Raw genomic sequence first — 22,129 nt, forward strand, 5'->3', positions numbered from 1 at the left:
GCTCATGCTTTAAAAGTACTGATGGCTGCCTGGGACTAGTGCTTTGCACGTATGAGGACCAATGCTACATACTTCTACATATGATCTCATTAAATTCACGACAGGCTAGGATAGATATCAATAGTCCCGTCTTACAGCTAAGTAAATCAAGGCACGAAAAGGTTAAACAACTTGCTTTAAAACAGAAGAAATTAGAAATGAGTGCCTTCCGATGGTTTGGGCAGGGCTGTCAGAATTAAATCCAAATTGTGTTGATCCTCCCTGCCCCCAAGTTCCATCCAGCCTCACCCTACCAAGGGGAGGTGAGCCCCTTCAGCAGTGATCATTAACCCACCCCAGGTGCTGACAGGCGTACTTTACAAGCATCCATTATCCCCTTACAGCAACAACCCCTGAATGCAGGTGCCTGCAATGGTCTTTGAGTTATTTTTAAAGGCTTTTTTTTTTTAACTAGCAAAATAATGCATGACACCAGTTGTAAACTAGCAAGTTGGTGGCAGGAAGCCACTCAGACCTGTGCTAAGAAAGGCGATAATGAATCCAGTGTTGGCAATTCTGAGGGAATTGTAAGAAACCACCTAGATGTTCTAACTGATGCAGAAGTAAAACTGATTCCTCCTTGCTTTCACCTCGCGGCCGGGTGTTTTCTCAGTGGGACTCTCATCGCCGGGGCTCAGGAACCTGGGGGCAATCCCTAGGATTCCGAATTCCGGGGCTATGCGCCCACCGGGGAGAGGGGCGGCTCACTCCCACATCACACGCGGTCACAAAGCACAGCCGGGAACACGCACTCAGCATACACCCAGAAGCCTGCACCTACATACACACCTCACCCACCCACCCACAGCAAACCACACACACAAGTGCACGCGACCACACAGACCTCGCCCACTCATGCACTCACACCACACGTAGGCGCGCAACACGCGGGCTCACGGGAGCTCGCGCACACGCGCACAGCCGGTTGCGCACACCCTCTTGCGCTCGCACCTACCCTCGCTCACACGCACATGCTCTGTCTTGCGCGCGCACACCCTGCACATCCACTCCCCTCGCGCGCGCGCTCACACCGAGTGCACACGCCCTCGTGCATACGCACATACCCTGGCTCACGTGCACACCCCCGCGCGCACACACGCTCCGTGCACACACCCTCTTGCGCGCGCACACGCTCGCACGGCCGAGCGGCCGGGGCGGGGCGGGAGATGCCCCGGGTGCCCGGCTGGGCGCGGCCAGGAGAGGGCGCGGCGCAGGGTGGCGCCTGAGTTGTTTGCCGGAGCCCCGGCCGCGAGACGCTCCGAGGGAGCCCGGCCAGCTCGGGCGGGTCCGGGCGGCGCTGGGCGGCCCGGAGGGAGCCCGCCCCGGGTCACGCCGGCGCCCGCGAGCGGAGCGCGGCGGGGAGCGCGCCATGGACCCCAAGGCGGGCGGCGGCGAGGAGGATGACTGCGTGGACTCGGGCGCCGAGACCGGAGGGTGAGCGTCGCGGACCCGGCTGGGCAGTGGGCGGGGGGCACTCTCCGAGTTGCGCGGCGGCTGCTCCCGGCCCCTTCCTGGATCCCGCTCTGGAGCCGCTTCGGCGGGACACGGCTGCGGGGGCTGCTTCTCCTGCCTGGTCCCCTGGGGAAGCCGGAGGGGCTGTGGCGAGCGCGCTCGCTCCTGGGCCGACCCTGAGGGCAGAGCGGCGTGGTCCGTGGCTGCCCGCGTCAAGGTGGGCCCCACCCTGGAGGACAGGAAAGTGGAACGACTCAAGGTTCAGAGTAACCCCACGCACCCCACTCCACCCCAGCCCCTCTTGCACTCGCTTATCACTGAGCTGATGCGGCGTGCCGGGCAAATGCCGTGTCCTCTGTATCATCATTAGAGAGACAAGGGATGCTCTTGCACTTGTTTCCACCTTCCTCGAGGGCTTTCTTTTTGTACCTCTGGAGCCCCCTGGAGTCCGGGATGGGGGTTTGAGGATGGGGAGAAAAGGTGAAGAGGGTAGGACACGTGAGACCTAAAAGTCTTTCAGAAGTCGTCTAAGAGGATGGCGTTTTTCATTTTATGACTTCACTGTGCTTTCCAAACCCCCCCTCCCCAACTCCTCCACAGCTGCGCCAAACTTCCTCACCTCTGCGCACCTGTCCCAGCTGGAACCGCTTGCCTTGGGCACAGGTGGGATGAAGATGGTGCTATGGTCTAACCCTGCTTATTTTTTAAAATGTCCTCTTCGCTTCAACGGACTCAAACAATTAGCCCAAACCTTTGGAGACTAACCCTCTCCCGACAACACGGTTTCCTGAGTGGGACAAAAGGCTGAATATCTTTTAGGAGACGAATGTCATCGTAAAGGCTTCCGCCCAGTCCCTATCTCTAGAGGACTTCCCGGTGCAGAGTCAGCGCTACATCCAGGATGCGAGTACCGACCCAGAAGGAAAGGGTGTCTTTTCTTATCTGCAGTAACTCGAGTCGGGGCCGGGCTGGGGCTGCCCAGACCACAGAAAGCCTCATTCCTGGAAGGCTGGGGAGATTTAGACTAATCTCAGGATTTGGCAACCCTGTGAGGACAGGAAAAGTCCAGGCCCAGTTTGGACCTTGGCTCAGACCTGACCCGGAGAAAGCCTCCCTAGGCAGCCTCTCCTGCCTGCCCGACCCCACCCTTCCTTGCAGCCTCCACCCACTGGAGCCCAAATCTGGGACTTTACTGCCCAAAAACATTTACCCTGCAGTGGGCTTTCCCTGTGTTCTGCACTTGTGATTTTTGATGATTCACTACAGAACCCAATTACACTCCAGTGTTGTAACCTGATTCCAGATACTGAACTCCTGAGCTTTCTCCCACACTTTGTATGTGTGGGATTTATCAACTTTAATTGAAGAGCCTTAGCTTCCCCCCCCTCCACCCCGCCTCTGGTTAGCTGGACCATGAATAGAAGAAACAAAGCAAAATTAACCAGGTCATTTTCAGCTGGGTTAGATAAAGCACAGGCTGGTCCATTGGTTTTCAATTTGCAGAGCTCACTTAAAACAGATCTCTTGGAGAAGTGGAAAGAAAGCCCTGACCCAGGAGTGTCATCACCCTCAGATGCATTTAAATGAAGTAGTTTCAGCACATGCTTATTAGTCTTGTATTTGCCGCATATTCATATATCTCTTAAAGTTGGGATTACTTATTTAAAAACTGTTCATTGTTTCCCTGCTTCTCCAGAGCTTGCCACCTCTTACTCTATCCAGCTTTCCTATAGCTACCTGTCAAGAATGTGTAGAAAGCATGTAGAAAGCACTCAGTATGTGTTTGTTATCATTTTTAAAACACAAATCTGATCATGTCTCTCTGCCTTGCAAACTTTTAGTGGTTCTGTTATCTATAAAGTACAAAGACTTTAGCATGGCCTACAAGCCCCAGGATTATGGGGTTCCCTACACACACACACACCCCGCCCCGGCCTTGTCACTTGACAGGCTCATCCCTGCATCCTGCATCTGGCCATGTCAGCTGGATTTTTTCCAATTCCTTGTCTGTGTCAAGCTGCCCTCTTTGCTTGCTGGGCCCTTCTCCACCTGGCACGCCTGTCTGCCAAGCGAAACTCTACTCTTCTTTCAAGAGTCAGCTCAGATAACAATTTGGGGTCCGTGGATTGCTTCAAGTTGTATGCAAATTGACGGGCTTTGTGAAGTTTTATGAGAGGACACCATTTTTCATCAGATTCTCAGAGTAGCCTGTGATCCCCTCTAGACCAAGTATGGGCAGGGTATGAGAAGTTTCATCTTCAGCATACCAAGTTTCAAGTATTGGGAGACATCCAAGTAAAGATGATGAGTCAGCAGTCAAGTAATCTACATAGAGAGGCGCTCAGACCAGAGGGCTGCAGGATGGCATTGCATTTGGGAGCTGTCAGCCTAAAAATGGCAGTTGAAGCCCTAGGAGTGGATTAAATACATTAAAGGTCATAGCAAACAGGTGCCTGGCATTTACTGTGTGCCAGGTACCATTCTAAGACTTACATATTTCATTAACTCATTTAATCCTTCAACAACTCTGGCAAACAGCCTTGAAAAACTACAGTATTTAAATGTCAGGTAAAGGAGGATGAGCTGATAAAGGAGCCTGAGAAAAAGTAGGCATGGAGTGAAAAAAGGAAGAAGGTTGTATCCTAGAAGCCAAGCGAAGAAAGGAAAGAGATTAGCTGTGTTGTTGAGAAACGAATCAGGATGAGGAAGGTGAAGTGTCTTCTTTTGAAACGGAGGTGGTGAAGAGAAGGCGGAGTAGTGGTTGACGGAGGAGTGGTGGAGGAGAAGCCAGGGTGGCTGGAGCCCTTTGTCTGGGAAAGGGAGGGGTGAAAAGAGGCAGTAGCTGGAGGGGAGAGTGGGATGAGGAAAGGATTTTTTTTTTAATTAATTAATGTATTTATTGGTTGTGTTGGGTCTTCATTGCTGCTGTGCGGGCTTTCTCTAGTTGTGGAGAGCAGGGGCTACTCTTTGTTGCGGTGCTCAGGCTTCTCAGTGCGGTGGCTTCTCTTATTGCTGAGCACGGGCTCTAGGCACGCAGGCTTCAGTAATTGTGGCACGTGGGCTCAATAGTTGTGGCTCATGGGCTCTAGAGCACAGGCTCAGTAGTTGTGGCACATGGGCTTAGTTGCTCCACAGCATGTGGGATCTTCCTAGACCAGGGCTCAAACCCTTGTCCCCCTGCATTGGCAGGTGGATTCTTAGTCACTGCACCACCAGGGAAGCCCAGGATTTCTTAAACATAGGCAATAATTGGGCAGTAAATGCTCATAGAAAGGATTCTGTAAATAGTAAAGGATAACTATATAGGAGAAAAACTGATATCTGTAGCGTCAGCTTTCTGAAAAGGTACAGGTAGATGGACTTCAGACCACGTGGCCGGATTGACTTTGGAAAGAGGAGGGACATCCCTGTTGCAGCCAGTGGGAGAGGAAGGAAGATGGGTTTCCATTCAGTGCAAATGCAGCCCCCAGCCCCCAGGAGAATGGAGACTTGCCACGGTTGTTCGGGCAATGGTGAGTGAGAACCCAGTCAAGATTAGTGATTACATAGATATGAAGGTACCAGTCTACCTTGCTGTTTATTTTCCTGCAGCAGTGCTCACCCACCTAGGGGCAGGCGGAGAAAGACGGTGGGTAGTTGAGATCAGCAAGGTTTGGAGGAGTGGGACTGTTGCTAGGCTGGGGTGAACAGAACATAGGAGCAAGGGATTTGGGGGCTGTTGTTGAGCTGATGACGGATCCTTTCAGCAGCACATCGGAGAAGCTTCCAAGAACCTTTGTGGATCCCACTGCCAGTGGGTAGACTGTGCTGATCCCTTTGAAAATTACCATCCAAAGAGCCAGCCTGCTGGGGTTCAAATTCTGGCTCCTCCACCTAGGAATTCTGGAACCTCGAGTCAGTCACTTAACCTTTTTCTGCCCTCAGCTTTCTCCTCTGTAAAATGGGGATGAATATTATAGTACTTACCTCATAGGGTGGTGATGAGGACTAAATGAGTCTGTACACTTATTTCCTATGAAAAACACTCTAAATGGTAAACTTAGAGTTTTATATAATAAAAATGTACATCTCCAGGTGCACTCAAGACCTTATTTTCTTTGCATTCATCACAGTAGAGGCTCTGATGCTTTCAAATGCCTTAAGCAATTTGATCATTGTTCAGAACATCAGAAACACTACGGCACATGCCTCAATACGATAATTATTTTTATTTTGAAGGTGAGGAAACAGAGGTCCAGAGGGTGTATGACTAGTTAGTGGCCTAGATTGAAGCCTGGGTCTCCAGTACACGTCTCGCCTGGTCAAGTTGCCTTTCAAAGAGCTGTTTGGTCTGTAATTAATTCTCGTTTTCTGCTCAGACATTTTCTTTTGCCTGAAATGCTACCCTTGCTGTCTGACCACCTCCCAACACAGGCTAAGACTAAAAGCAAACTAGCATTCTTCTGTGGCGATTGATGTCATTTTGAAACTCCCACTTTCCAGATCCACTTAAAAACAAGCCTTGTGCTTCTGTGTACTTTCTGTTAGAAAAAAACTGGCAAGTTGGCTATTGACCATGGTGAACTGTCTTAAGAAACAGAACCTCTTAACAGAGGGACAGGCAGTGTTTTGTAAACGCAAACGAAAGGCTAAGATGCATGTTTTCCAATGGGTGTTTCATTAGTGCTGCCTCCCAGATTTGGCCTCTAAGGCACTCTTTCAAATATAACCATAGCCGATGGATTATTTTCATTCAGAAGTTTGACCTGGCATTAACGGAGCTCCACGTCTGTGTCAGCTGTCACTGAGCTTCTGAAAACGTAGGGTCATAACGTGCCCTTTATCTTTCGATGACCTCCAACTGATGCGTCACTGTGATTTCACAGGTAACAAACAGTTCACAGGTCTAGAGTTTATAAACAGGTGGATGGGAAGGAAGAGGCAGAATACATTTTTAAATGGGACAGATTTAAAGAATGGAAGATGGGGAAATCTTGCATAGACGGCAAGATGATCTGTTAGGTACTCTGTTACCTTTGTGTTCAAGGTGGAGCTAGTTAGTTCTAAGTTACTATGGCGTCAAATTCAGTGGACTGAGAGTTAAAGGATGCGGTCCATGGTGCACTGAGCTGATGTTTTACAGAAATGTCAAGATAAATTCCACTGAAATACCTAAATCAATTCTTATCCCAAGATTTCCCTGGAAAAGAGAATTTAGGAAGGTATCCATTTTATATAAATATAAAAATTGGCAAGTAGACTGCTGTCAGTGGTAAACTATCTTAAGTGCAGATCCCTTTATATTTCAAACCATACATATAATTGTAACTAAAGTACAGTCAAGGGACCACATATTACATTCTGTTCATTTTTGGCACAGATACTAACTAAAGGTAATGTTTGAAAATGTGTCTACTACATGTATCAGGCATGTGAATATATATATAACCCTTGTATTACTGCTCACCTGTATCATGTATCCATAAATTTTTCACCCTAAAATTTGTGGATTCACCTTACATGCTTCATTCTGGCAGAGCTGAATGTCTGTTGCAGAGCGAGCTGGATAAATTCTTAGGATGTGAGGCCAGTAAACAAAATTCCCAAGACAGGTACCTTGCAGCTTGCTTCCTCCTACCTAAAAAAAGCTGGGAGTACACACGCCTCCAGAGAACCGTAGTCAGTATCTGAAATTGTTTGAAGCTATTTATGTGTAAAATTTTTTCAAGCTTTACAGCTTGTCCTTCACCAGCCATATTTCTAGTAAATAACCTTTTGGGGTTACTTGGAGTGTATTTTAAGATCTGTAAAAGTCTTCATACCTTGACTCAGTCCCTATTCCCCATCGTGATAATTTTTCTAAGGAAATTAAATATCAAGCTGTATTTTAAATTTCTCATCTCTGTGTGCTTTGCGAAAGTGAACAATCATGAACAATCATATAGCCAACAAAAGGGGCATGGTCGACTAAATTATAGTACATCACTTTATCTAAAATTATAATTACAGGAACTACGTAGCAGCATTTTATGTTGGAGTTTAGTGAAAAGAGCAGTTTAAAATTGTATCTCCATCATTATGGCAATCGGGTACAAATTGCTTCGCCAGGACCAGAGGCTGGAGAACAGTGTGAGATTTTAGGTGACTTTCTGTTTGATTTCTGTTTTGATGGTGGGCAGGGGTGGAAGTTGGGGTGAGGATGAGACAGCAGAGCTGGGCAGAGGCCATCAGTCACAGAAAGAGGGGTTTATGTTGTACACTGTCGAGCTTGAACTTCATCCAGAGGGACATGATCAGATTTGTGCTTTGCAAAGGTTGGCTGCTGTATGAGGAAGGAATTGGAGCAGGGCGAGAGTGACAGTCAGAAGACTGACCATTTGGCAGGCCTGACCTAGGTGGTGCCTTTCATCATGAAAAATATGGAGAGATTTGTGGCAGGGGCATTCGTTATGCCAGCACCTGTCCTAAAATACTCCCATTGCACGTTAAGATTCTTGGAATATATTTCAAATGTAAATTTCATTCTACATACGTATCCATCTGCATGCAGATCTTTAAATGTACACATATATGAAACGCATATGCTTCAAGAGTCTTTTGAAAACCCTAGCTGAAAATACTGACAAAATTTTAACAATAAAATAAATACGATTGCACATTCTTATTGAATGTTTTATTGGAATTGTCATGCAGTTTCTCTGAAGCCTGGCCATCTTAAGATGATCATATTGTAATGGAATTGTTTTCTGTTGCATCTACCACAGTAGACGTTGGTTGAGTAATAATTGCAGTTATGTACAGTTACATTTCTAAGCATTGTCCGAAAGCTTATTTATGTCCTGCCTGGTTCCAGAAAGAATGTAATGCACCGACACTGGGGTTACAGATCCTGAGTTTCAGAACGTTCCTGGTCCCTGCCTCTCCTCTCTTTCTCTCTCTCTCTTTTCCCTTAGCCAGCATGTCTCCAGGCTCTAGCCAATCCATTCTCCTTTCTAACTCCTTCCTTGCCACCGCCCTGCCCACCTAGTTTAAGCCTTATCGTTCCTCCCGTCCTGGTCTGCTTACAAATATTATCACTTTGGTTTCCTAATCAATAATATAAAAAATTGGATGAGATTTCAGTGGATGCAGTTTGTACTTTATAAAGGGATATGCAAATGTTAGTAACTGTTATTCTTTCCAGTTTTAAAATTCAGTGATTCTATGACGACTAAAGTATTTCATTCGAAAAGAGAAAATCACATGCTGTTTTTCTTCTATTTTATTCCTCTACCAATAGGTCAGTGCATCATTTTGTGTGAGAAATGTAGGTTGTTTGAACTAGTGAGAGGCATGTCATTTATGATTTTTAAAGTTTTGTTTATACCTTTTTAATGTGGCAAGAATCTCAATGGAGTAAAAATTGGATGATTCAAGAAAGGCAGCGTGAGACTAAGTAAATAAAAGGAGGGTAGATCTATAAAATTAAACATAATTAACCACTTTATTTGCATAACTATGTCCCCTAACTACCACCTTGGCAGGATAAACCCCTCTGTGCCTGAGAGATTCATTTCTTACTGAGAATAACTTGGGGACACTTGGGGGAGAAAACCAATAGCTCCTATACCACGTACGTTGCCAGAGAGGGACAGTTTGAGAGCCACACAAGTAGAGCAGAAACTCAGTAGAGATTAAGCAGGCAAGTTCTTGGCCAGATTCCCGTTCTCACAGAGGCAGAATGCCAGCAGCTGATTTTTCAGCATAGAAACTGATGGGTAATTTCACCCTGGCCCTAACCCTGCCATTTCCCTTTCCAGATCAGAGCCCACATCCTGTCCCTCTAATATCTAGCAGAATTTATTCCCAGATGGAACAGAAATCAACCATCGTTGTGCTTGTGTGTTTCCTGATGGTCAGCCAGACCTTGAGTGTGGAAGCCCTCCCAGCCAGGGTTCCCTCTCCCTCACCAGGGTCCAATTTGCCTCTGCTTGCATCAGCACAGAAACATTTCCCTGAGAAGTGGTGCTGACAGTTGAAGGGTTTAACTTTTTGCAGTGGTTTAACCTCTTGGGGGAGTCATGAACCCCTTCAAGAATCTGTTGAAAACCTTGAGCCTTCTCCCTGGAAAAATAAGCTTCCATTCAAAACTTCGCCAGTAAATTTAGACGGTTCGGGACCCATCTGCTCTCCCATCTGGGAGACTCACAGAGCCTATATGAAGGACCCCAGATTTCTAGAATGCCTTAAAGTTGTCCTTTTCAAATCCAGACATAACTTGATTCTGCACAAAAGAGTCCTCAGCACGACAGTTTTTAATTTGTGGCATTTCTTTACCGGTTAAATGCTACTTACCACTGACTTTAAAATTCTAGCTTGAAGAGATCACTTGGATAGAGAAAAATCATGTCTAATCCTGCTAATGCTAAGGTTTTGTGTTTCAGGTCCGACTACAGCCACATGTCCTCCACCAGCAGTAAGTATGCACTTAAGTATGGCTTGAATGTCCTTCAGCTTTGTCTTTGGAGTCTCCCTGGGGGTTAGTCCCATCTCTATTTGTAGAGAAGGCCACCCATGTAACCCTTGCTTTAAAAGAAAGAATCACCAAAGGTATCCTTGCCAAAGAATGTGATACAGGATTCTCTGTGAAAAGTGGAGGCTTTTCCTGGAGAATTTGATGGTCCCTTGATTTCAGGGCTAGACGTGCCACTACTTTCCCTATGGAAATTCAGCCTGGAGAGCCTAGCCCAGGCTTTATTAACCCACATGCTTGGAAAGTACCTTCTCTGATGAAGCTGAGGTGACTCATTCATTCAACAAACGTATCGAATACCTGCCGTCTGCAGGCTCACAGCTCAGAGTGCGTTCATTGGCTCCATGAGATGGCCCCAATTCATCTGTTGGGTGAACTTCCTCCCATGTCTTTCTGTACCTGCAGGCAGATATCATAGGTGATTCTTATATAGTTAAAAAATGGGAATATGTTTATAAACATACTCTGAGCATAGAAAAAGGTGCCTGTATTGAATATTAAATTATAAATCAATCTGTTTATGGGAAATTAGGCCTTATATCTAGGAACAGTTTGCAATGATGAAGATCGCTACGACGCCATTCAGACTGATTAAATACTTATTTTAAAATAACAAAAAAAATTATAATAAAAGCCCTGATTTTTTGACTCAGTAAACACTGAATTTTTTGGTCCTGTCTTGCTATCCTGATAAGCTCTCAATTCTAAATAGTTCCCAAATGGAAAGACACTTAATTGGATTATTCTTTTTATTGATGTTCTGGTTTAGTTCTTCCTTTGCAATAAGAGACTGTGCGGAGAGCTGTATGTCTGGGACGGTAATTTAGTGTCAAATTATATTTAGTTATTAGTATAACTGCAGCGAGCAATTTCTGATCATTTCAGCCAACTGGAGACCCAACATTGCCCCTAAGTTATTAAGAACCATTAGTAATAATGAGAATAATGCTCCCGTGATTTGGATCCCCTCCCCAAAGCTGCTGCATCCCTAAATCAGAGAACGCTCTCTTGAACTCTCTCTCTCTGCCACCATTTTCAGTTTTGCCCAGAGGCTACATTTCTTTAAGAATGATTTTTATAAAATGCTTGCCCAAAGCCTTTGCTCAATTTGTAGCGCTCAAATCAGTCCTCTGGGTTATAACAAAGCACCTCTCTTGTCAGTGAAGCCGGTAATTTGCTTTGGGGTGTTTTTCTCTCTGTTATTTTAATTGCGATCTCTGAGTTGGAATTTCTCTTAGTGCAACTGGGATCAATAGCCTTTTATTGCTGTTCCTCTTCTCTTTAAATATTTGGCGATTCCTGCCTCATTCTTCAGTGTAGGGACCTCTTGGTGAGTGAGGGTGTATATGCGTTTCATATTTCAGTTAGGAAATGTATTTGACTACCAATAATAAAGAAAAATAATGACTTAAGTAAGGGTTTGTTTTCCTCCAATTAAAAAAAAAAAAGTCCAGAGGAGACAGTGTGGGTGTGCTACACAGTTCTCGGACTGTGGCTTCCATCCTCAAGGTTGCCTCAAAGTTACAAAATGGCTGCCTCTGCTGCAGCCATCACATCCTTGTTCTGGGCAGGAAGAAGAGGTGAGGGGATACTGGTAGGCCCCTGACTGTCTTTGCTCTGTATGTTGCCTGAACTGCCTTTCCTCCCAGCCAGGAGAATCAGTCCTGGCCATACCTATGTGCAGGAGAAGGCCCCTTATGCATTCAGTTAAGGGTAACAGAGTAGATCCTTTTCGAAAAGAAAAAAAAAAAGTTAACTCTAGAGTCTTAAATCTGTCCTTTAAAACATAGGTTAAACAGTGCTGCAATGATAAAAAGTATTTTCCAAGTAGATGTTAAAAACAGCATTTCCCAGGACTTCCCTGGTGGCACAGTGGTTAAGAATCTGCCTGCCAATGCAGGGGGCACGGGTTCGATCCCAGGTCTGAGAAGATCCCACATGCCACAGAGCAACTAAGCCCGTGTACCCCAACTACTGAGCCTTCACTCTAGAGCCCTCGAGCCACAACTATTAAGTCTGCATGCCACAACTACTGAAGCCTGTGCACCTAGAGCCCGTGCTCCTCAACAAGAGAAGCCACTGCAATGAGAAGCCCAGGCACCACAACAAAGAGTAGCCCCTGCTCGCCACAACTAGAGGAAGCCTGTGAGCAGCAACAAAGACCCAACACAGCCTATAAATAAATACATAAATTTTTTAAACACCCCCCAAAAAACAAACAAAAAAACCCCCCAGCATTTCCCTACAAGCTAGATAATCACACTCAGAGGACTGAGTAGAAAGAAGGTTAATGAGTTTCCTATTTCTCCTGAATGGTGCAGTTCCAAGGTCACTCTCCCTGTCACAGCCAATTTGGTGCCAGTGCCCTCTGTGTGACCAGCAGGGCCCAGAGGGCTGCTGACTGGTCGGTCCCAGTTCCCACGTATCGGTCCTGGAAGCAGTTCCTGCATCTCATTGTCATTCTGGTGCCCCCGTTGGTCGGCCTCTCGCCGCTGAATGGCTTGTTTCTGAATGATTCCTGACTGGGATTTCAGCATTGGTTCTAACCATTCACTTTAGGAAATGGACTTTTCTGTGTCTGCGAGTGCTTCTTGCTGAATAGTCCCATGATGCTCCTCTCCCCGCCTGTTCCTGAGTTCACAGAGGCATACGTGCTCCCTCGGGGTAGGCTGGGGTTAGAATCTGCTTGTCCACAGTTGGTTTTCATCACTACTGGGAGTGTCAGCAGAGCTTCCTCCAAGAACGCCACTCTGTTTCGTTGCTGGTTTTCCTCTTGGAACACAGGGGCTGCTTCTTCATGCTGCCTGCCCCTGAGGGCAGAAGAAGAAAGGGCATCCCCAGGAGGAAGTTCCAGAGCAGTGGTGTGGTTCAGGTGTCCTAGGTCGCAGTCCTGGTTCCACCGTGAATTAGCTGTGTGCTCTCGGGCAAGTCATTTACCCTTTCTGAGCCTCAGTTTCGCCCTCTTTAGGATGAGGCAGTTGGACTGAATGACCTCTAAGGACCTCTCCAGGAGCTCTGGGATGCTCAGATATGACAGTCTTTAGAAACTCCTCTAAAAAGAGCAGAGAAGGGAGGGAGGAAAGGAGAGAAGGATCAAGGACTCTGTACCTTTTTCCTTTGTCCCAGAATGAGAGTCCAGAGGATGGGCGTCCCCTCTGGTGGCCTGTAGCATTAACCCCAAAATGAAGGATATTCAGAGTTAATCTGAGTTTCTGTACTGTGTGCTGCCTGTAAGTCGGTGGTGGTAGAGACCTTGTGGTGAGGGGCAGCTGCTGCTTTTTATCCCCCTCCTCCCCCCCCCAAATAAGTGGAAGAGGGGCTTGAGATCATCGGGCATCCTGCTTCTCCTTAACCTCTTGGATTAAAGAGTCGCATTCCCATTGACTGTGTCCAGTGTCACTTTCAATTCAGGGGAGTGGCTGAGGGGGCTTCTTTAATGAATGTTTTGGTTTTACGTGGATGAATTTTTTTCCAGTTGCGACTGGTCCGTTTGTCTTTTTGAGGTTGATGGGCAGAAAGGCTTTTTCTTTGTGTTTTCTGCAAACCTAAACCCACTCAGCACTCAGGAGATCTTAGTAAAGCAAAATACTTCCTCAGGAAGCCGAATTTAATTTATACTCTCAGAATTTTAGGTTGTTTATTCCAGCAACCTGGTTAGGAGATCATCAAGCCACTGTGTACAATTTGCGTTCTTAAGTGACTTAAATAAAAAGGGGAAATCTTATAAACAGGATAAAAGAAAAACAATAATTATGCTGGGGGAAAATCAGCTGTGCCACGTAATGCTAATGAAATTCTCATGATGTGTGATTGAATATTTCCATTCAAATAAGGATTGTAATCACATTTGGAGAATTCCTCCTAGAAGATGCTGGGGGCTGGGGACAAAAAAAGATATTTTCAGAACAGTAAAACATTTCTTGAGGACCTCTAGCCCCAGAATAATGCCAGTAGGAGGTAGTCAAAGAGTTAACTAGTTCTCTGTGTTTGAGACTCTTCTCCAGGAGCCTTCTCTAATTGCCCTCGTGATTGTGCCCTAAGACTAAGATGACACGACTTCTTGAAACTCAAGCCGTGTCATTAACTCTTCACCTGGCCCTTATTAACTGCCAGTGACAGCAGGAAGTGTCTTGCAGTTTTGTGCCCCTTCAGACTTTGCAGAGCTCCCCTGATGAAAGGTCCGTTGAAATGATGGAGAGGGCGCTTGGCAATGCCCTGGGGGATTCTCTGTGTGTGAAGTTATGGAGAAACGGCCGTGAGCAGGGTGCTCTGCTCATTTGAGCCCAGGAGCATGTAGTGAGCTGTGCAAAAAAGGCACATGTCGTGGGTGGCTGGGAATCACTGAACCCGTCTTCCCTCCCACCTCTGTGTTCGCCTCAGACTCCTGTGCTCCTCTTTCTTCCCTTTCTTTCTAGCTTCCTGCTCTGTCCTTCCAGTGACTCAGGTAGCATCCTTGTTTCCTGCCTGTGCTGTCCCTCCTGGCCCTGAGCTTCCACATGGACTTCTGTCCCCTCAGCTTTCCTGGGGCTGCTGTGTCTGTGACCTGCCCCTGAGCAGCCTCAAAGAGGCCCAGCCGGTGCTGTGGGCCCCTGGACACACTCTCGACTGGAGGAAAAAGGGTCCGGTGGATTGCAGGTGTTTTTTAAATAGGAAAATTGGAGTGTCTTGGTTAATTGCAAGGCACTGTAGCTGGTCTGCAGCCACCTTGGGGCTTGTCAAGTCTGCCTTGCTGCTCTGACCGGAGGACATCCCATCCCTTCCTGAGGCTGCCTTTCCTCGCAGGTGCATCTTTCTAAGTGCTGTCTTTTCCCTTTCATTTCTCAGTGGTATCATCATTTCCTTGCTGTTTCAGGACACTGAAGCATAATACATTTTGATTTTGTCTCTGGCCACATCTGTGCCTCCCCTCAGCATAGAGGGAAAGATAAGCCCATTGTGATTTATTAATAAACAAATGCAAAGAGCTTTCAGAGCATCAGCACCTTGAAAAGATATGATTGCGTACTGTAGAACTCATCACTGATGGGGAATATTTGAATATATATGATCTGTGTCTCCACACCCAAGAGCTAAATTCAGACTGGGGACATGAAATATTCATTCTTTTCTTTTTGTTTTTGTTAGAGGAGACGATAACTTATTGATGGAATTTGCTCATTTAGAGCCAGTTTTTATCACATACATCCAAAAAAGGAAGATCAGCATTTTGGAAGAGGTGGTAGGAGCCAATTTCACTTTGACCCACTTGTAAATGTCATAGTTTTCATTGTTTTCTTCTGTGTACAGTAGTTTTCCCCATTATGATTTTCAGAATGCGTATCTTTCGGAATCTTATTCCATAAGATCTAAGCATAACTCAAATCTACTCATTAATCTTTATGGAGAACAATTTTAGCCATTGAAGTTGCTTAATTTCGTGATCAGTATGGAGTTGGTGATATACACAGGTTTGCCAAAAGACTAAAAAATCCACCTATTCCATCCTCAGCTTCACACTCCTATCTCAGTAAAAGCACCAAAAGAAAAATCACCAATTTTCTCTAATTTAGAATATTGCCTTTCAGACAAAGTTATAGATGGTAATACGGTCTTTAGAGACCCAACCTGACAGTTATCTTAAGTATCTCAGTTCATGTCCATAACTAGTTTCATTCATTTTCTACTTCCTCAGATTCCAAAGGGCTTATTCACACCGGTGATGCTGTTTGATATAACATTGTAGACCCAACAGTTGACATAAAACATATTTTCAATGGAGGACAGTCAGGGTTGTGAATTCCTGTTCCTCCCTCCCTGTGTGCCAGGAGTGCTTGAGTGTGAAGCTTCCAGCAAATGAACCCCAAACAAGAACTACTTCCATTTTCATTCTGGTTGAGACCCTATTCTGGCCCAACAGTCATGTTCATGTGCAGAGCTGTTCTCATGGGGGCTCAAAGTGAGCTGCTGCATGGCTGGAATGACCTTGTAGCCAATTTCACTTTGATCCATTTGTGACCTTGTGCTGGACGATGGTATCACTGATAACACAGTCCTCCCTGATGTGTGGCCATGGCTGCAGAGACCAATCAGAAACCATTAAGATGTTGCGCATGTGGACAGATCAACCTGATTTTCTTGTCCAGTCTGTCCTACCTTGTGGCTCTGCCTTCCAAAGTGACTGTGGGACTAAAGCGTTTACTCAGAAGTACCTGTCGCGTTCCCTAGGGCCCCTGACAGCTCCTGCAGCTGTGTGGGAAAGAGCCCTTAAGGCGTCCTCTCTCCTCCTGGGAATGCACTGACCTCACTCCAGTTATGTACTCACTCTCCTACCGATGGAGGAGGGCCTTAGTACTTGTACCTCTTCCCATGCCTCCAGGCATTGAGGCTTTCTGGGGCAACTATGGCATTATATTTGAGACACTTGTTATGTTCCCGGACCTCCCTTTTAGGGCTGGAGCCATTTAGCATGTAGCTTGTAGGTAACATTAATAAAAAGGCCACAGGTCTGGGTCTTGCAGCCACTCAGGGGGAGACTTAGTGGAAGCTGAGAGCCACAGGATGCCAGCTGATGCAGGTCGGGGTATTTGCTCATTCTGTATTTTGTTAACTGCTCAGACAAGGTATTCTTGGCCTGGCAGAGCACATAAAATCACCAAACTGGAAAACTTGCTACTCAGAGTTGTGGTCCACAGACCGCTGCATCAGCATCACCCTGAAACTTGTTAGAAATTCAGACTCCCAGGCCCCACCCCTGAGCTCCTGAGTCAAATGAGTTGTTTGTACTGAAAATTTTTTTTTAGGAACTTTTATTGAGATACGGTTAACATACAATAAACTGCATATATTTAGAGTGTACAACTTGGTATCCCAATCTCCCAACTCATTCCCCCCCAACCCTCCCCGCTTTCCCCACTTGGTGTCCATATGTTTGTTCTCTGCATTTGTGTCTCCATTTCTGCCTTGCAAACCGTTGATTTGTACCATTTTTCTATATTTTGCCTATGTGTTAATATACGATATTTGTTTTTCTCTTTCTGACTCACTTCACTCTGTATGACAGTCTCTAGGTCCATCCATGTCTCTACAAATGTCCCAGTTTCATTGCTTTTTACAGCTGAGTAATATTCCATTGTATATAGGTACCACATCTTCTTTATCCATTCATCTGTTGATGGACATTTAGGTTGCTTCCATGTCCTGGCTATTGTAAATAGTGCTGCAATGAATATTGGAGTGCATGTGTTTTTTTGAATGATGGTGTTTTCTGGGGATATGCCCAGCAGTGGGATTGCTGGGTCATATGGTAACTCTATTTTTAGTTTTGCGAGGAACCTCCATACTGTTCTCCACAGTGGCTGTATCAATTTACACTCCCACCAACAGTGCAAGAGGTTCCCTTTCCTCCACACCCTCTCCAGCATTTACTGTTTGTAAATTTCCTGATGATGCCCATTCTGACCGGTGTGAGGTGATACCTCATTGTCGTTTTGATTTGCATTTCTCTAATAATGAGTGATGTTGAGCAGCTTTTCATGTGCCTCTTGGCCATCCGTATGTTATCTTTGGAGAAATACCTATTTAGGTCTTCTGCCCATTTTTTGATTGGGTTGCTTGTTTATTTGATATTGAGCTGGATGAACTGTTTATATAATTTGGAGATTAGTCCTTTGTCTGTTGATTCGTTTGCAAATATTTTTTCCCATTCTGAGGGTTGTCTTTTCATCTTGCTTATAGTTTCCTTTGCTGTGCAGAAGCTTTGAAGTTTCATTAGGTCCCATTTATTTTTGTTTTTATTTCCATTATTTTAGGGGGTGGATGAGAAAAGATCTTGCTGTTGTTTACGTCGAAGAGTGTTCTTCCTCTGTTTTCCTCTAGGAGTTTTATAGTGTCTGGCCTTACATTTGGGTCTGTAATCCACTTTGAGTTTATTTTTGTGTATGGTGTTAAAGACTGTTCTAATTTCATTCTTTTACATGTAGCTGACCAATTTTCCCAGCACCACTTATTGAAGAGGCTGCCTTGTCTCCATTGTATATCCTTGCCTCCTTTGTCATAGATTAGGTGACCATAGTTTATCTCTGGGCTTTCTATCCTGTTCCATTGATCTATATTTCTGTTTTTGTGCCAGTATCATACAGTCTTGATCACTGTAGCCTTGTAGTATAGCTTGAAGTCAGGAAGCCTGATTCCACCAACTCCATCTTTCCTTCTCAAGATTGCTTTGGCTATCGCGGTCTTTTGCGTTTCCATACAGATCGTAAAATTTCTTGTTCTAGTTCTGTGAAGAATGCCACTGGTAATTTGATCAGGATTGCATTGAATCTGTAAATTGCTTTTGGTAGTATAGTCATTTTCACAATGCTGATTCTTCCAATCCAAGAACATGGTATATCTCTCCATCTGTTTGTGTCGTCTTTGATTTCTTTCATTAGTGTCTTATAGTTTTCTGAGAACAGGTCTTTTACCTTCTTGGTTAGGTTTATTCCTAGGTATTTTATTCTTTTTGTTGCAATGGTGAATGGGATTGTTTCCTTAATTTCTCTTTCTGATCTTTCATTGTTAGTGTATAGAAATGCAAGAGATTTCTGTGTGTTAATTTTGTATCCTGCAACTTTACCCGATTCATTGATTAGCTCAAGTAGTTTTCTGGTGGCATCTTTAGGATTTTCTATGTATAGTATCATGTCATCTGTGAACAGTGACAGTTTTTCTTGTTCTTTTCCAATTTGGATTCCTTTTATTTCTTTTTCTTCTCTGATTGCTGTGGCAAGGACTTCCAAAACTAGGTTGAATAATGGTGGCGAGAGTGGACATCCTTTTCTTATTCCTGATCTTAAAGGGAATGCTTTTGGTTTTTCACCATTGAGAATAATGTTTGCTGTGGGTTTGTCATATATGGCCTTTATTATGTTGAGGTAGGTTCCCACTATGCCCACCTTCTGGAGAATTTTTATCATAAATGGGTGTTGAATTTTGTCAAAAGCTTTTTCTGCATCTATTGAGATGATCATGTGGTTTTTATCCTTCAATTTGTTAATATGATGTATCACATTGTTTGATTTGCATATATTGAAGAATCCTTGCATTCCAGGGATGAACCCCACATGATCATGGTGTATGATCCTTTTAATGTGTTGTTGGATTCTGTTGGCTAGTATTTTGTTGAGGATTTTTGCATCTAAATTCATCAGTGATATTGGTCTGTAATTTTCTGTTTTTGTACTATCTTTGTCTGGTTTTGGTATCAGGATGATGGTGGCCTCATAAAATGAGTTTGGGAGTATTCCTTCCTCTGCAATGTTTTGGAAGAGTTTGAGAAGGATGGGTGTTAGCTCTTCTCTAAATGTTTGATAAAATTCACCTGTGAATCCATCTGGTCCTGGACTTTTGTTTGTTGGGAGATTTTCAATCACAGTTTCAATTTCATTACTTGTGATTGGTCTGTTCATATTTTCTATGTCTTCCTGATTCCATCTTGGAAGGTTATACCTTTCTAAGAATCTGTCCATTTCATCCAGGTTGTCCATTTTGTTGGCATAGAGTTGCTTGTAGTAATCTCTTATGGTGCTTTTTATTTCTGCAGTGTCCATTGTATCTTCTCCTGTTTCATTTCTAATTTTATTGATTTGAGTCCTCTCCCTCTTTTTCTTGATGAGTCTTGCTAGAGGTTTATCAATTTTATTTATCTTCTCAAAGAACCAGCTTTTAGTTTTATTGATTTTTGCTATTGTTTTCTTTGTCTCTATTTCATTTATTTCTGCTCTGATCTTTATGGATTCTCTGCATCTACTAACTTGGGGTTTTGTTTGCTCTTCTTTCTCTAGTTTCTTTAGGTGTAAGTTTCGATTGTTTATTTGGGATTTTTCTTGTTTCTTGAGGTAGGATTGTATTGCTATAAACTTCCCTCTTAGAACTGCCTTTGCTGCATCGCATAGATTTTGACTATAATCTCTTCCAGTATTTTCTCAAGTCCTTTCTCTCTCTCTTCTCCTTCTGGGACACTTATAATGCGAATGTTGGTGCATTTAACATTGTCCCAGAGGTCTCTTAGGCTGTCTTCAGTTCTTTTCATTCTTTTTTCTTTATTCTCTTCTGCATCAGTTATTATTACCATTCTGTCTTCCAGGTCACTTATTGATCCTTCTGCCTCAGTTAATCTGCTATTGGTTCCTTCTAGTGTATTTTTCATTTCAGTTATTGTGTTGCATATCTCTGTTTGTTCTTTAATTCTTCTAGGTCTTTGGTAAACTTTTCTTGCAACTTTTCTATCTTTGCATCCAATCTTTTTCCAAAGTCCTGGATCATCTTCACCATCATTATTCTGAATTCTTTTTCCGGAAGAGTGCCTATCTCCTCTTCATTTAGTTGTTTTTCTGGAGTTTTATCTTGTCCCTTCATCTGGTACAAAGTGTTTTGCCTTTTCATTTTCTGTGTCTTTCTGTGGCTGTGATTTTCAGTTCCACAAGATGAAATACTGCTGATACTGCTTGATTCTGCTGTCTGCCCTCTTGTGTAGGAAGCTGTCTAGGAGGCTCATGGGTGCTTCCTGAAGGGAGGGACTGATGGTGGGTTGGGCTGGGTGGGCAGAGCTCAGTAAAACTTTAATCTGATTTGGTGGGCAAAGCTCAGTGACACTTTAATCTGCTTGTCTGCCAGTGGGTGGGGCTGTGTTCCCAAACTGCTGGTCGTTTGGCCTGAGGCAACCCAGCCCTGGAGCTTACAGTCTCTTTGGTGGAGCTAATGGTGGACTCTGGAAGGGCTCACACCAGTGAGCACTTCTCAGAACCCCTGCTGCCAGTGCCCCTGTCTCCTCGGTGAGCCACAGCTGCCCCCCACCTCTGCAGGCAACCCTCCAACACCAGTAGGTAGGTCTGATTCAGTCTCCTATGGGGTCACTGCTCCTTCCCCCTGGGTCCTGGTGAGCACACATTTTTGCATGCCCTCCAAGAGTGGAGTCTCTGTTTCCCCCAGTCCTGTGGAGGTCTTGCAATCAAATCCCGCTGGCTTTCAAAGTCTGATTCTCTGGGGATTCCTCCTCCCGTTGCTGGACCCCCAGGTTAGGAAGCCTGACGTGGGGCTCAGAACCCTCACTTTAGTGGGTGGACTTCTGTGGTATAACTGTTCTCCAGCTTGTGAGTCACCCATCCAGCATTTATGGGATTTGATTTTAACGCGATTACACCCCTCCTGCCGTCTCATTGCGGCTTCTCCTTTGTCTTTGGATGTGGGGTGTCTTTTTTGGTGAGTTCCAGTGTCTTTCTGTCAATGACTGTTCAGCAGTTAGTTGTAATTCCGGTGCTCTTGCAAGAGGGAGTGAGCGCACATCCTCCTACTCCACCATCTTGATCTGTACTGAAATTTTCCAGAGCACTGATTGAGCCCATCTCCCCAATAAATAAGATTTCTCTTAAATCATCCCTGATTGAGGTAGTTTATCCAAGTTTCTTACTTTCAGAGGCTAATTTTTTAATGGTATAACCTGTAGGCTCTAGGATTTGTATAATGTCTAGATAAAATAATTCACTTAGTATTTAAGTTATTTTATTGATAGTTTAAAAGAAGAAAATTGTGTTCCTCCTCTAAGAGTAGTTTATTTTAAAACATGTGACTTGTTCTTTATCAGGAAAGCCAGAGGTATTTGTTTGTTTGGGGGTTTTTCGAGAAGCAGGTAGCAGCCTTATCATGAAATTAGCAAATGAAACCTGAGATGAATGAAACTACTGGAGCCAAAAGTGTGAGTGTACTTAGACTGTTATTTGATGTTGTGGGGTCTATATATTTAGAGTCCTCTGAAACAGAACCTGAAAAACTAGACAGTGTTACTGTTTGACAGTTGATAAGAAAAAATAAACCCCAATAACAAAAGATATTCATCAGAAAATCAAAGGCTGAGGACAGCATCCCACACGGACAACTCCTCTGATGCTCTGTTACACGGACATCCATTTCCAAAAAAAATATTGTGTAGTCCTTCTGGCTTCAAAGATAAGTTTTAATTGTGTGATTTCAATTACATAGAAGGTGTTAGTTTCTAGCCAGGATATGAGAGAAAAATGGAGGCAAACTTCTCATGATTACATTTTCCCTGAGAGGCTGAAGTGATACTTCAGGGACATCTGGTCTACCACAGTTGTCAGGATGCCCTGCCCCCCCCACCCCACCCCCGTC

General features: G+C 44.6%; 1 protein-coding gene across 2 annotated transcripts in view; it reads left to right on the forward strand.

Annotated features, from left to right (window-relative positions):
* Positions 1 to 1,304: 1,304 nt before the first annotated feature.
* FAM124A (family with sequence similarity 124 member A) overlaps positions 1,305 to 22,129 on the forward strand; it is a 101,977-nt gene continuing 81,152 nt past the window's right edge. For both annotated transcript variants that reach the window (XM_057708009.1, XM_057708010.1), the window contains exons 1-2: positions 1,305 to 1,473; positions 9,894 to 9,925. In XM_057708009.1, coding sequence (XP_057563992.1) covers positions 1,409 to 1,473; positions 9,894 to 9,925 — 97 coding nt within the window. In that variant the 5' untranslated portion in view covers positions 1,305 to 1,408. The remainder of the gene's footprint in view (positions 1,474 to 9,893; positions 9,926 to 22,129) is intronic.

The sequence above is a fragment of the Hippopotamus amphibius genome, chromosome 14, assembly GCF_030028045.1.
Source record: "Hippopotamus amphibius kiboko isolate mHipAmp2 chromosome 14, mHipAmp2.hap2, whole genome shotgun sequence".
NCBI classification, from domain to species: Eukaryota; Metazoa; Chordata; class Mammalia; order Artiodactyla; family Hippopotamidae; genus Hippopotamus; species Hippopotamus amphibius.